The sequence below is a fragment of the Varanus komodoensis genome, unplaced genomic scaffold (genome assembly GCF_004798865.1).
Source record: "Varanus komodoensis strain SLA01 unplaced genomic scaffold, ASM479886v1 scaffold2, whole genome shotgun sequence".
In the NCBI taxonomy this organism is placed as follows: Eukaryota; Metazoa; Chordata; class Lepidosauria; order Squamata; family Varanidae; genus Varanus; species Varanus komodoensis.
In genome coordinates, this window is record NW_025335568.1 from 33,693,644 (window position 1) to 33,709,229 (window position 15,586).

The 15,586-nt window shown below is 40.2% G+C and overlaps 1 protein-coding gene across 1 annotated transcript in view; it reads right to left on the reverse strand.

Moving 5' to 3' along the window:
• EDAR (ectodysplasin A receptor) overlaps nucleotides 1–15,271 on the reverse strand; it is a 22,952-nt gene extending 7,681 nt beyond the window's left edge. The window contains exons 1-5 of the mRNA XM_044429319.1: nucleotides 15,221–15,271; nucleotides 12,929–13,051; nucleotides 11,615–11,796; nucleotides 9,544–9,629; nucleotides 2,654–2,740 (exon numbers count right to left, since the gene is read on the reverse strand). Coding sequence (XP_044285254.1) covers nucleotides 2,654–2,740; nucleotides 9,544–9,629; nucleotides 11,615–11,796; nucleotides 12,929–13,051; nucleotides 15,221–15,271 — 529 coding nt within the window. The remainder of the gene's footprint in view (nucleotides 1–2,653; nucleotides 2,741–9,543; nucleotides 9,630–11,614; nucleotides 11,797–12,928; nucleotides 13,052–15,220) is intronic.
• Nucleotides 15,272–15,586: the final 315 nt, after the last annotated feature.

The window sequence follows — 15,586 nt, forward strand, 5'->3', positions numbered from 1 at the left end:
AAACTGAAGCTCAATCCAGACAAGACGGAGGTCCTGTTGGTTGGCGGATCGGGCTTCGGGGAAGGGGACCTGAACTTAGTCCTGAATGGGGTTGCACTCCCTCTTAGGGACAAGGTCTGCAGCTTGGGAGTGCTCCTCGACCCAGAGCTTTCACTGGAAGCTCAGGTGACAGCGGTGGCGAGGAGCGCTTTCTTTCAGCTTTGGCTGATCCATCAGCTGTGTCCCTACCTGAAGAACGACTGCCTGGTGACAGTGACACACACGTTGGTGACTTCCCAACTTCTGTAATGCGCTCTACGTGGGGCTGCCCTTGAAGACGGTCTGGATAATTGTTTCAAAATAGAGCTGCCAGGCTACTGACGGGGACTGGGTGTTATGTTCACATGACTCCAGTTCTCCATCAGCTTCACTGGCTCCCCTCTGAAGTCCAGGCCCAATTCAAGGTGTTGGTTATGACCTATAAAGCCCTAAACGGCTTGGGTCCTGGCTACCTGAAGGAGCGCTTACGTCCATATACGCCCGCCCCCTGAGATCTGCAGGAGAGGCCCTTCTCCGGGAACCCTCCGTGAAGGATATTAGGAGGGTGAGTACCCGGAGGAGGGCCTTCTCTGCAGTGGCGCCCAATCTGTTAAAAACAGAAGTCCATGTTCTGGCTCAACTTTCATCAGAACAAGTTGGCACCAGGACAGGCTGGGTGCAATGGAAACTACAGGGACAAGATGGAACAATCCATTTGATTTCCATGCCTCCATTAGATTTCTCACACATCCCTATATACTAGCACCAAAACCTTAATTCTCGCTCTGTAGTCAGTAGTGGACAGTGCACTTCTCTCAGCACAGAAGCCACATGCTCAGAAGGGGCAGCTCCTGTCAATAGCAAGAACTGCTGCATTTTCCACCAACTCTAGCTTCCAGACCGGCCCCAGGAGCAGCATGACACATAGGGCATTTATTTTTTTGTTGTAGCAATTCAGTCACTAGTTCATGTACCACTGTTACGCAGAGAGACTGGAGCTGGCAAACCAGCCGAATTGACAAAGGGCACTGTAGGTACTGTGGAATGCCTTGATCTCCCACCTGCAACGATGGATCTAAGAGAACCACCATACTGTGGACCGGATCTTTCAAAGGGAGTCCATCCAGGACAGGGAACCAGTCCATCCCACGGACTCAGGAACCCTTGTCCACAGGTCTTTCATCTTGCCAGGTTTCAACTTTAGTTTACTGTCCTTCATCCAGCCTATGACTGAACTTGGACAAGAAACTAGGTGCACTGCTGTTTAGCTTTCCACAGAATGGTATAGTGGTCTTCGTAATTCAGAGCCAGTATAAATTACCCATTAGTGCTAATGAGCTTCCCAATGAGAATAGTTTGTGTACCTCAAGGAGGGCAACACCGGCATGTCAATTGCCCATTCAGGAAACCATTCCTGAGAAGGCAACATTGGACCACTATATTCTCAGTCATTAATAAGTGTGATGGAGCATTACATTGACTGCCGAATGGGAACATTTTAAAACGGGCAATTCACTATTCATACATACAAGGGGGAGTCTTGCCATAGTGGTACAGTCTTGTAAAAATGAAACTATATGGGAATTGCACTTAACTCTGCCTCCAGCATCTACTCCACTTACAATTCTCCAATAAAGGTGAGATTTGCACCTCCAGTATAAATGGATTTGCCATAACATTCCCTTATTACTTTGTGCTAACTCATTTATGACTCAACAAGCTCTACATATTCAGCATTAGCAAGGCTCCAATGCACTTGATCGCTGCTTTGTACAGTGCCATTGTGTGGGTGGCTTTTTTCTGTGCTAGATTTGTGCTAGTTTGAAATATACTCCTGACATACAGTTCTAGATATGGCTTACTATTGCCAAGGGATTTGCAGTTGACAATATTTATTAAGACCACAAATCTTCATGTGTAGAGCTGGATTTATTGACTGTGTGTGTTCCAAATTCAAGCATAATTAGCGCTAGAAGCACTGCTTAACTATTGTGTTTGAGATGGCCTAGTCAGGTGGTCTCAATGTAAGTAGAAAGCCGCCCCAACTCCAAGTGAAAACAAATGCTTACTGAGAATTTGTTAAGCACATTGTAATGCCTGCTTAAGTTTGGATCAGGGTCAGTAGGCTACATTTCTGCACCTGCAGTGCTGACTGTAGTCTAATTGTCATGCATTTGTGCCATACAATTACAGGTCTTACTGTTTTAGCACCAAAAAGATTGCTTAGGTGGCACAGGCATGACATCCACACAGTCCAAGTAAACCTTGCCTGATGAGATAAAGGAATTACATTAAGTTTTCCTCTGAATAAATGCAAAGTTCATCATCAAATTCATCACTCTGAAGTACACTGATTGCTGAAGGAATCATTCTGACAATTCTTCATAAATGAGAAAATAGTGAAATGCAATTAAAGTGCATATTTTTAAGCCAGATGGTCTTGAATCTATAGATAGAGAAAATAGCATTTACTGACTAAGGGCTTAAACCTCTGGCTCTGAAATTCTCTACAGGAAAGCCTCATCCTTTTTCGTCCTGATTATTCAGACCTCCAGTCCTCCCTCTGCCTGTATTCTAAAGGCTAATAGTGCTATTTATTCACAGGAAAAATAAGATACTACATTGCTTTTCTTACCTTTGTGCACAGGTGGGAAAGGAGAATTAGTACTTGTTCCAGATGTACTTGGAAAACTAGCTGACACACCAGAGGTAACTCCTGCACCTGTAATAATAAAAAATTTGCCATAAATCTTCCTGGTTACCTTTTAAAATCCCAGCCATGAATTAAACACATTCGGCGAGCTGGCAGAGCAGTTACTTAAGGCTTTTTGAATTTCCCATCCAACTAAAAGCTACCCTTACAATTAAAAAGTCAACTCAACCATCTGTTTGTAGATTTATAATGCAAAGCTGTGAAATACGCATTTGGCACACCTAGAGCTTTGCTAGCTTGACTTGAGCACCAGAAGAAGATGAGGAGGATATGTAAGTGCAACCCTAAGCATATTTTGAAGAAGCATGTCCATGGGAATCATGACTAACTTAAGTTCCACTTATGTCAACTTAATTATGACTAAGTCTGGATAGAACCCAATATTTTTATCCTTCATTTCCTCAAAAATACCCTTCTTACTTTACCTACACAAGCTAAGGTCATCAAAGTTCATGGCTGGACAGGAATCTCAACATTGCTTTCCTGGTCTAAGTCATTCCCTCTAGCCATATCACATCCACTCCAGCCACATGAGCTCTTAATTGCGATTACAAACAAGGAGGAACTCACAAACGTATTAGGCCTCATATCAGAAATCATGCCTTTCTGCTTCCAAATAATACTTCTATTGCATTTCTTTAATGAAGCAGTTATTCAAATGGCCAATATGCATTCCTTGTATCTCTGGGATGTAAATAATGATTTTAGAAGAAGAGCACTTTTAATATGTGTTTTCCCCTCTCTCCTGCTAGTCATAATTTATTTCCTATGGGAAAAGAGGAATAAAATAACTTATGAATATGGGCCCTGGTTTTGCCTCAACAGGAATAAATATTAACCTAAAAACAGATTGCATGGGTTGTATCCAATGTTAGTCCTACTTACAGTAAACCCGTTAAAAGAAATGTAATTAATAAGTTAATTACTTTCCATCCCTTTCAATGGGTCTTCTCTAAAGGGACCAACAGTGGATATACCCTTATACCTGGAGACTAAATAGCAAGGGAGGCAGTTGGCACTGAAAACACTGAAGGACCTAGGGAGGCTTCTATGCACTTTTGTTTCCTCCTGGCCGTACATGCTGTATCTGCAGCCGGGTTATACCCAGAAGCTGAGAGAATCAGCAACAGCAACAGCTGCCTGGGTAAGGAAGCCCCACCTTAGAAAGGCCTCTTAACATCCAGATTATCTGTGTGATTTTTCTGTAAACCAGCTGAAGAATTTTGGTTAGGGTATGAACAAGGTATACATCCTAGATTACTAACAACAATAAAATAGCTCTCCGGTGAAATATTACTTCTGCTATTATGGTTACAGTAGAGGTGCAGTTATTATGGTCATAAACTGGAAGACTGTTTTCTAGAATATCTGCAAATGTAGTTGCTTTGAAGCTTACATAAGTATTATGTTCACTGCAGATACACTGATATTTCCCTCTTTGAAATAGCAAACACATAATTATAGCAGGGTAATATGCATTTCCATATATGTATGCACAGAAGCACAGTCACTAGCTGGATCTCTGTGGTAAATATCCACTGTGTGTTTAGAGAGGCATGGTTCTTTCCAATGATAGTTACATTATTTTAGTCTTAGCCATGGTAAACATGCAAAGTGTGGATCTGTCCATGCACTTCAGTAACAGCAGCAAAACACACTGCTTCTAACAGCGGCAGATTAGCTTTATCTTGCATTCTCCAATCTACATAGCTTGCCTCTGATATTCAGAAATCTTTTTATGCAGCATGGGTTTACAATTATACTTGCAATTTAGTGGAGAAGAGCCACAAGGAAAAGCAAGTATATGTAGTCATATGAATGGCTAACAAGGGTTTCTGGGTGGGAATGTTAATGGTACAATCCTGTGTATAATCCTAGTATGGTTGGCTGGGGAATGCTCTGAGCTATGGGACATTTTTATCTAAATGGGCATAGGATAGCACCTTGAAATGATAATTATTACATATTTTGGAGAAACTGCCTTCTTTATTATCTTCCAATTATCTTCCAAGCACCATTTAAAGAGTGTGGAGATATGCTGGTCTATTGTATAGGTAAGAAAAATAGTGTATATTATTGTACATAACATGCAAGTGGTTGTTATTAGCATTTAGGACTTGCATCTATTTAAGATAGAATGTGTCAAGGGATTTAATAAATTGAAAGACTGACTGGCGTTCTACAATGAAAGACTGACTGGCGTTCTACAGTTCCAGGAAGTATAGAATTTTCTTGGCCCAGCTCCACTGGGCAAATTTGACAGGAAATTAAGTTCTCTAATAGTGCATGAAAAAGATTTCACTGCTTATAAATTAATGTGCATGCTCTAAATAAAATGTGTTTTAATAAAATGATTGCACAATATAAAATACTGTATTCAGTGGCAAAGACAAATGCACATTTTATACTTGGCCAAAAAAAGTATGCGTACAGTTCAGTGATTTTGAATGACTTTTTTTTTTTTTTTTTCTATAGCAGGATAAAGTACCTTCCAGAGCATGCTAGTTGCTTGCTTAAATATATTTGCTAAATACATACACAGTAGCACCCCTGTTTCTGCAGGGAATAGGTTCCAAGAGCCCCAGTGGGTGCCTGAAACCGCAGATTGTAGCAATCAGTATATAGTTGGTCCTCCACATTTGTGGAAGCTAGGGGCAGAGGGCCTCTGAGAAAGTGTAAAAGCTGTAAGGTGCTCTAGGCCCCACTCCCAAATCTTAACTCTTAATACTGTTGACCATATGTGTACTGGTAGCTGCATTACAATTACCTCTTTTGCAATGTGGATAATCTTTAGCTTGAAACAAGACCCAATATACTGGAGTACAGCCATACTCCAAGGGAGCTCATCCTGCACCGAGCCTTGTGCATAACTGCATGCCCAGTCCCTGAGGCTGGTGTCCACCCCGCCTTTACCAGGGGGTGACATGCTATTCTGAGCTGGCCACAGCAGCAGCTGGGAAGGGGAGCATTCCCCAAGCGGCTATCTGTAGAGTGGTAGTCAGTAAGCTGCAGTGGGTTGCAAAACTCTCCCCCCCCCCCCCCGCATTACATTTTTTGGATCATGATCAAACAGCGTTAAGTGAAACCAGAGTAACTGAAACAGCGGATACAGGGGTTTCCCTGTGTTCCTTTATTGTATACATTCTTATTTAGATCTGCCATTACTTTGATTTTCATGCAGTGTTTAATAGACTGGTTTACTGAGCTAGTGCTTTTCAATAATGCATGCCTCTGTACATTACACACACACCAGCTTTAGTGTTTTGAGCTCTCTCCTTATCTATACAAGACCGGTAGCTCCAGACTTTTAATGCTGGTGAGTTATGATGTGCAAGGATATCAGAGGCCCAATCCTGACATACTGGCTCAGCCTCTCACTGGAAAAAGACCTCCTGCATGTTTTCTCCTTGCTTTTTAAAAATCTGTAATGGTCAAGAGAGGATTTCAAGATGTTAGCTGGTCATGAAGTTCTTCCCACCCACTCACACAGGATACCTGATATGTTAAGCTTGCATTCAATTACAGTCCTAGAATCCTTTTCACTTCAGGCATGCCGCGTCCTATTCTTGTTTGCATTAATCTTTCTGCATTTAGACAACATACTGAAATGAACAGCTATCATATATGCAACTCCAAGCTTGGCAATGTTACATATCAAAAGGACCTCATGATGATAGCTGATTATAGCTGCAGTGTAATGTTCCTGCAGGGAAGACTAGTATAATTATTGGTTTCATTAACAGAGCCATTATTTTCAAATTTATGAGAAGAGTTCCACTTTAATCAGATCTCATCTGGAGAACTATGTCCAGTACCAAAAAAGCAAGACCTGTGAGCAGAAGTTGAAAGAAGTAATTATGTTAACCTAGAGAAGAGAAGAATATGATAGCATGATTCAAGTACTTAAAAGTGCTGTCCTATAGAAGGTGGCAGAGGTGTGTTTGCTTCTGTTCCACATTGCAAGATTAGATCTGATGGGCATCAGTTACGGGAACTTAAGTTACATTAGGAGAAACTTCTGGACTGTTTTGGCAATGGGACCAACTACTTGCAAGCTCTTCTTATTTAATGGTCTTTATTTATTCACTTAAACATGTTTATATTCCACCTCCAGTTTTAAAAATTCTTTATGTTGCTAGTCAAACATAATGTAAACATGGCAAAATGCAGGTGTTCTGAGACTAACCCCACTGAACTCGGTGGGACTTACTTCTATGTAGGCGTGCTTAGGATTGTGCTGTTAAAATAGCTGGAATGTCACACTGTTGTTACATGCTGCAACAGGACAGTAATAGTCCTATCTCCCCACCCACTCCATTACATTGCATTTCAATTAATACAAGCAAATGATGTGTTACACTGTCTGCTACTAGATTATGGCACAGGCTGCAGCTTGTCTTTTTCAAGCAATCTGCAGTACACTTGCCTGGCTTCATCCAGCTGAATTCAGGCATACATTAACAAAACCAGCTCTGCTTTGTTCAGTTATCCATCACCTATGGATGTATTCACATACGCACATGCTCTGTCTCTCACACACAACATTTCAGGTACCTGGACAGCATCCATACCACTTCCATGATGGCAGTTCCTGTTGAATCTCTCCCCCACACCTGTCCCTTAACTATTGGGGGAGGAGTTGAAAAAGTGCCTGCTGAAGCAGGGTGGAAATCTCTCTTTTTATCTCATATATGCATCCATCCTGTTTCTATAACTTAGGGGTGGAAATAATAAGAAAAAACAACAGCATGCCTCCCTCCCTAGCCATCCGCATTATGAATTATAATTTCTATCCCAGTCCCCAGACTGTTTTATCAGTTTGGGTCCTTGGCAGCCATTGCTTACATGTTTAATAATAAAAAAGATATCTGTCTGTCCATCAGTGCCATAGCACCAAGACAGAGAAACTTAGACACCAAAAATTTGGCATGCATGCGAAAGAAACACCAGGGGTGTGTAGCTTGGTGCTACTTCATTTAAAAAAGATAATTAATTGTTTTACTCAAATTTTATATACAAGAACTCAAGGACATGCCATCACAAATGAAAGTGCCTATACTGGGGGCTTTAAAAGCTGCTGATTGATTATGATGTTACAAAGATGAGTTCTATATTTTCAGCCATTTAAATATAATACAATAGGAATGTGCTAAAGAAACCTACTAAAAGTGCTATTATTTAGGTGCTGTCAGCCTTTCCATTTAATATATTGTTCTTCAGGCAGTTGTAATTTGGCCTTAAAAGTTCCCAGCTTTATTATCATATACTGAAAGTAATCAAATTATTTTAAAAGTGTTTAACTATTTTGTCCATTTTAACAGTTACACTAGGAGATAGTGGCCTTCTCATGCCGAAACATTGAAATGACAAACATGTGGGAAATGGATCAGGAAGCTGCTCTGGATCTAAGTTTATGTAAGCAAAGATGTGGTAATAATGTTACACATTATTTGTGGTGCTGTCCTTGAAAACAGTTTGGAAGCTTGTGCAGAATATGGCTGTCAGAATGCTGTCTGATTCACTTAGTGGGAGACAAATGACATCAGTTTTTAAAAAATTACATTGTCTCCCTATTCACTACTAAACCAAATTGAAGTTGCTAATTATTACTTTTAAAGCTCCAAAACACTTGGGGTCTAACTGTATGGAGTGCCTACTTTATCATCCTACTCTTGTATCTTCGAGGGAGGCATTAATTTTTTTTGAGATGGTAATTCTCTGAGTACCATCAGTGGAAGATATATATGATACATTGACAAAAAAGAGGATCTTCTTTGTGGTAGGGCCAGGATTTTGGAAAATACTTCCAAGGAAAATACGATTGGCACCAACTTTGCTTTCTTTTTGGCACCACATCAAAATGTCTGCTTGCCTGGGCATGTTATTATTTTTAGTTGACTGACTCATTAGTTGTTTGCTGACTTATTATATTTTATGCCTCTTATCTTGCAGTGTTATGATTCTTCTGACACTGTTTTCATCTTTTAAAAATATTATGTACACTGCTCTGGGATCCCTTAAGGATGAAGGCTGGGTTATTTGTTTTAAAAATGAATATTTTCCAGAAAATGCAATGGCCATCTAGAAACAGGATTCCCTTTACTATATAAATGACTTGCGTTAAGATTCAGATCAAAGACCTATTTGTACACAGTGACCAGCTAGATGCCTATAGCAGACCCTAGTAACTGATATTCAGAGGTGTACTGGCTGATACTTGACATAGTATAGAGCCATCATAACGCAGAGCTATCTAGTAGCTATTGATAGTCTCATCAGCTATAAGTTTCTCTAATCCCCCTTTAAAGCTCTCCAAACAGGCATTCATCATTTCATCTTACAAAAGAGAATTTCATAGTTTCACTATGAGCTGTGGGAAGAAGTACTTATACTTTAGCAAGTTTTATACATTAGGAATGAGGGAAGGAAGAGGAGTTTTAGAAACTCGACTGCTCATGCAAGGTTCTCCTGGAAACTTGCGCCAAGCGTGCACACGTGGTATTGTGCATCCACTTGTGTGTGAGTTCACAACCTTGGGTTGAGCCAGATGTCTTCTGTACTGCAGTTATTGATAGTAGCAAAAAGATAAATGCACTCTTAAGAGATAAAGAGCATAAAGTCTGGGTTATTTTGAAAATAAAAACATGACAACAAACTCTTCATATGTCCTGCACAACTGTCTGACGTTTCCTGGCAGTTACAGGTGCAGCACCATCATTGCATTCTGAAATACTGCCCATGAAAGCTTTGGAGGGTGTTTGAAATGTCTAAATTTGCATAAATTAAATGGAAATCCGACTGAGAGTACTTACATTCTTTTGTGTTGGGAGGAGCCAGTGAACACGAATAGCAAACCATTCCATAGATATTTCGTGGCCTGTTTTCTAACATGTAGTAACTGCCGTGGAAGGACAAGACAAGACAAAAGCAATGTGACTGGGTTCATTGCCATTAAGTATGGTTGAGAACTATGCGAGATAAAATCACTACTTTAATTCCTTTTGTAACTCCTTTAATAGCATTACCCAATTTTTCTCCTGCAAGTCTAGAAGTGATTCCACCTTCACTGCCTCATAAACACCATTAAATCAAGCATTAAAGATACATGTCATGAGAAGGTTCATAGCCTAAAACAACACAAATATGGTCCACTGAGTCTGCACTGCAGTTGAACAAATGCTTCTAAAATGAGATTTCCTGCACAAGGATTTCCCCATCTCTAGGCCTTATCATCCAGATAACAACCAGTGGCATTGATTTCACTGGCTTTCCAGATACTCAGCACAAGTTCAAACTTTGTAGATACATAGATCATGGTTAGGGAAATCCACTTATGCAAAACCCACTACTGAAGGTTAGGATTATCATCAGATTCAATTGAAAACCCAGAAGGAAACGTACAGGTCTTTGCCATAGCCCACAGGCATTCTGACACATTGGAATGCATTTATATAAACTGCAGGTGGGATCTTCTAGAAAGCTTGAGAGACTAGAAGCCCTACAGCCTACACCTATACATGTGCTTGTTTGCAAAGGGTTATTTATATCAGTGCAATGTAATGGTGGTTGTGAGGAATTTTTTACTAAAAAAAAGTGCAAGCTCATATTTAGAATTCTCAAATTCTTGCTTTAATGTGTGCTGAAGTTTAGCCCTGTGGCCACCATGGCCTTTCTTGTACTTCCACAATGTGTGGTGACTGAGCATGCAGAGGAGGGACGTCATGTCTTGAACTCCACATGGAAGGTGAAAATGGACCTTAATATATTCAACCATAATGGAGGAAAACTCCATGAATGTACATCTAATACCAGTAGTAGGCTCTAAAAAAGGATGTTCCATAGTGGAATGGAGATAGCCTTTGCTCCGTTGGATCTGAAGTTCCTCCATTCACCCATGAAGCCCTTGGTCTAGCCTCAAGTGGGCACATGAATTTCCCCTCCCACTGGAAAAGCAATATAATAGACAAGCATCCACCTACTCTATCCAACCTCATTCTGCAGGGCTTTGGTAGTGCTGGTTCAACCATCACTTCACTTCTCACCCCCATCTCACCCTAGTATGGATTGTTCTGCAAGTTAGTTGCACTAAGGTCCAACTGAAACCAATGGGACTTAAGTCACCTTCATTTTTCACAATGATTGCAGTTAGACTGACATGCTACTAATGTAGTCTAGATTCAAGCCATTACCTCTGAAACATAGATGTGCTTGCCTTAACTGGGGAAATGATAATAAATTCAACTTGTCTAGAGCATAAGTGCATCATTTAACTTTATAATAAATAAAGATCTGGTAATACAATTGAGTTCTCTGAAGAACATGATTAACAAACACAACCTGATCATGTTGGTTTTTCAGTAAATCAGGGTGATGCTTTAAAAGAACCAAGGGATAAAATAGATTAACCTTTTGATGATTTTTATTAACAAAATTCACTTTCAAATCTTTGGGCTAATGCACACACGTTGCATTGGCTTTCTTAACTAGCCAATGTCTCCCTTGTTTCCTTCTACCCACCAAAAGGTTTTTTCCTCCCAGTTCTTAGCATCAGATACTTGCTATAAATGTTATTTGCATGAATAGCAGATACTACTTTCTTTTGCATAAAACAGGCTTTTTACAGTGTTTCTGTTATTGATAGAGAATGCCAAGAGCTGGGCAGGGTTGTCACAGACAGGATATTTTGGAGGGCTTTCATTCATAGGGCCACTATAAGTTGGAGACAACTTGATGGCAAACGGCAACAAACGTGCACTTAGTCGGATGCGAAAGACGTGCACCCAGCAACAAGAGTGCAAGAGTGTGTGTCTCACTGAGTATAACTGTGGGAGGTTTGCAGGGAGGGTCAGGTTAGGCCGCAAATGGTCATAATGAAATCCTTACCCAGGAAGACAGGGCCCACACTCTGCATCATTTTCTTGATCTCCAGGTGTCATAACTGTTGCCCGAAAGAACCCTTCACAGTCCTTGTGCCTCCTACATATCTGATACCCGCCTTTTGAAAATTTTTCTGATGGACAAGGGATGCAACCATAGTCTTCATCTCTGGTGCCATATCCACACGTCTGAGTAAAACATAAGTAAAAACACTTTGGCATTCAAACCCCATTGAACATAATGGCTGGGTTCTTACAACATTTTAGTGGCATCTATTTTTCCCTTGACTGTAGAGCAGTGGCTGAGGAATGTGCATGTATGGGTCAGAGCAGTCTCGTGGTTAGCGTGTTTGACTGAGACTTGGGAGATCTGGTTTTAGTGCCTGAAGCTTACTGGGTGAGCCACATACTCCCAGTCTAATTTACCTCGCAGAGTTGTTGTGAGGTTAAAATGGAAAGGGGGAAGGTCATATAAGCCACTTTGGTTCCTTGCAGGAGGGGAAATAGTGGGATATCTATGCAACAAGTAAATGTGTTGGGTCCATGAACATGATTCAGTGCTGGATTCAAGTACCTCACACCAGCTCAGACCCTCCCTTCCTTCCTTCCTTCCTTCCTTCCTTCCTTCCTTCCTTCCTTCCTTATTTAAAGCTTTTGTATGCCATTCTATTATACAAGATCTCAGGACAACTTACAATATTTAAAAGAACAATTAAAACAACATTTTCAATAAATAATAGAACAGAACAAAACAATAAATCACAAAACAAGCAGAGTGACTGAACTTAAAAGTTGTTAAATTTTAAAATACTGTTTAAATAAAAAGGTTTTGGCCTGGCGCCAAAAAGAGTATAAACTTGGCGCCAGGCATACCTCTTGTATTCCTTGTATTGTTGATTGCTCTGATGGCTGCATCTCTACAGCAACTGAGAGGAAAGTCTCTCCCACCACTTGCACCCTATTCCCTTTACCCAGTGGTTCCAGGAGCAGAACATGGGACCTCTTGGGCACAAAGCATGTGCTCTGTCACTGAGTTATGGCTTTCTCCCCTTAGGTAATGCTGCACAGAACATAAACTTGCTACACTTGAATCTGAAGTGGAGATGTGGAGGAAGGCTGAGCAGTTTGTTTTCAACTTGACTTTTTAGGGGTGTGCATAGTATTCTAAGGACCATCATCAAGGACATCCTCATTCTATGTAGTACTGATCTTTAGAATTTTTACTTTATTTTTTATTTAACACATTTCAATACTACCATTTCATATTAGCATCTCTAGCATAGCATTTTTCAAGAAGGTGGGAGATATGTGAACAACTCACCATATAAGGTTCTTCTCCTGGCTCACATTGTGGACACTCATGGCACATTCCAGTGGTCTGGTTGTAATACTCATTTTCACCACAGTTAGAATATTCAGCATTAGCAGAATATACAAGTGACACCTGTCAGCAAAAGGTAATGACCAGTTAATTCATTACTGGGTCACAACTGCTTAAAACAACACTGTGGGAGGCTGAAAGGTTCATGGACTTTTGCATGGGCAGGAGCGTTGGACATGATGATGTTCAAGGTCCCTTCCAACATTATGATTCTGATATCTTGGACTAGAAAAGAAAATGCACAAGGTGTGCCCTTATCCTAATTTGGCAATAGGGCAGGAAAAGTACAAAATGTGCTACTGAGCAGAGGAACTAGCTTCTAGAAACCCTGGACATTCGTTTTTTTAAAAGTCCCTTTATAGCTAAAGATATGCATGGAAATGCTTGTATGAGCCCTTCTGAAATGTGTGGCAATATGAGATTTTCAGGGGTTGTATTCTGTGCCTTCTCCTTTGATAAATAAAAGCAGAATACATTTCACAGAGTGGTAAAAGCTGTGGAATAAATGTGCAAAATATGAATTTGCAGCATTTACAGGAAAAGTAATTAAGCAGGTTTTGTTGTTGTTTTTTTAGGCAGAATCAATCCCTCTCTCCCTCCCTCCCTCTCTCGACAGTCTATGTAGAAACATAAAGCTAAGCATGTAAATCATAAAAGTTGCCATTTATATACCTAGCAAATCCAAACTGCTCCTATTTTATCTGAGAGTTTAACTGCAAACTAAGATTCCATGACTCTGAAATAGTAAAATCACTTACATATTTAAATGACTTGTCTAACTGAACTGTGTCTGCAATGCTTGGCTAAGAAACCCACCATTTTAGTGCTCTCCAAATGTGCCATAAAAGTGTTTATGCTTTTTCAGGCAGGCTACCTGAAAAAAGTACCAAAATGTATTTCTGTTATGGAACATAGGTAGCTTCTCTGAGTAAATGAATTCCACAATGTTAAATCATTTGCTAGACATAAAAGAATAAGGATGCTTTTATGTGGTCAGACAAGGATACTCTAGATCAGGGCCTTTTTTATACTGACAGTGGTCGGTCCTGAATTCCCCACACTTTGCTTAGGAGAGCCACACATACATGAGAGGGCAAAATCTGCTGCTTTACCCCCATGGCCTGTCAGCATTTTGCACATTACTGTTCCTGAGGAAACTGGAGGGCAAGGTCACGCTTGTTTCTATTGATCTATAAGTCAATCTGGGAACCTTTTTAGCTGATGAAATATGCTTTAAACCAGCCTTTCTGAGTTGATGCCTTCCAGATGTTTTCACCTACAACTCTCAATTTCTTTTCTTTTCTTTTCTTTTCTTATTATAATGTATCTTCCCTGATCTTTGTCCATGCTGGGTGAAGTCAATGGAAGTTCTAGTTCAAAGCATTGGGAAGGCACCAGATGGGGAAAGATCATTTTAAATAATAATGATGATAATGCATTGTTTGCCACCCAGAGAACCTATGGCTAATGTGACATCATATAAATTGAATAATAATAAATAGATGATAGTAATCATAATCATATTCTTAGCATTGCTTCCTAAAAGTAAGGCCTTCTATAGCTATTATTTTCAATATCAAAAGGAGTAAGATATTTTTCAGTCTCATATCTTCCACTGAACATTCATTTTTAAAAACCAGAAAGAAGACCTCTGGTTCCTCACAGGGAACAGAGTGAGACTTCTTTAAGAAGCTCTACTCATGCATTTCTGTAGCAGAAGAGAGAATGGAAAGACCTCAGTAACCAACAATAGGAACAGGATGACACTTGACACTGTGGATCTTGAGAAAATAGGAAAATTCTATTGTTGTTGTCAGTGAGATCAACTAGCATTTTTGAGATTCAACAATGTGAATGAAAGTTGGATTTTTAAATTCATGTTTCCAAATGCTTTCCTGACAGTAACTTCCAATGACATCAGTGGGCTAGAAAAAGTTATGTGGGCTTGAGTGAGTGCTGCTCAGATGCATGCGACCCTGGCTAGGAGCCACTGATAGACTGATTCTTCTAGACTTGATAGACTGAAAAAAATTATTAATTTTTCTAATGCCCCTCAAAGCCATAAAAGTTAATGAATGGCACCACTTTTTGTGGCACATGGATCTTCTGTCAGTAAAGTCCAACCCTGAAAGAACTATGGAGATAATTTTAGCCCAGGTTAATATTGCTAATTTTCCTCGATTAGTAACTATAGGCCTCTTCATCTGCAACTTAGGCACTTGAAATACCTACCATGAGAAAAGGGAACATATGAGTCCATTTGCATTCTCCCCGGCACACCATATTATCCTGATAGTTTATCTGAAATGGAAAGACCACTGGTTATTGCAAAAAGAATGCCACATTTGCAGTCCTGTGCATAGCTATTCTGTAGTAAGTCCCACTCTGTCCCATGGGGCTTACTCCCTTGTAAGTGTACAACAGCTTCACAATGCACTCCTATGCAAGACTACTAAGAATTAGTCCTATTGAGTCCAGTGGGACTTACTCCCAGATAGAATGTAAGATTACAAAGGGTAGGAGTGATGAGTTGGACTTATTGCATCATTCCAGCCCTTCTGTCTGTTGCTGGGAGGGCAAAAGCTTTGCATGGTTTTG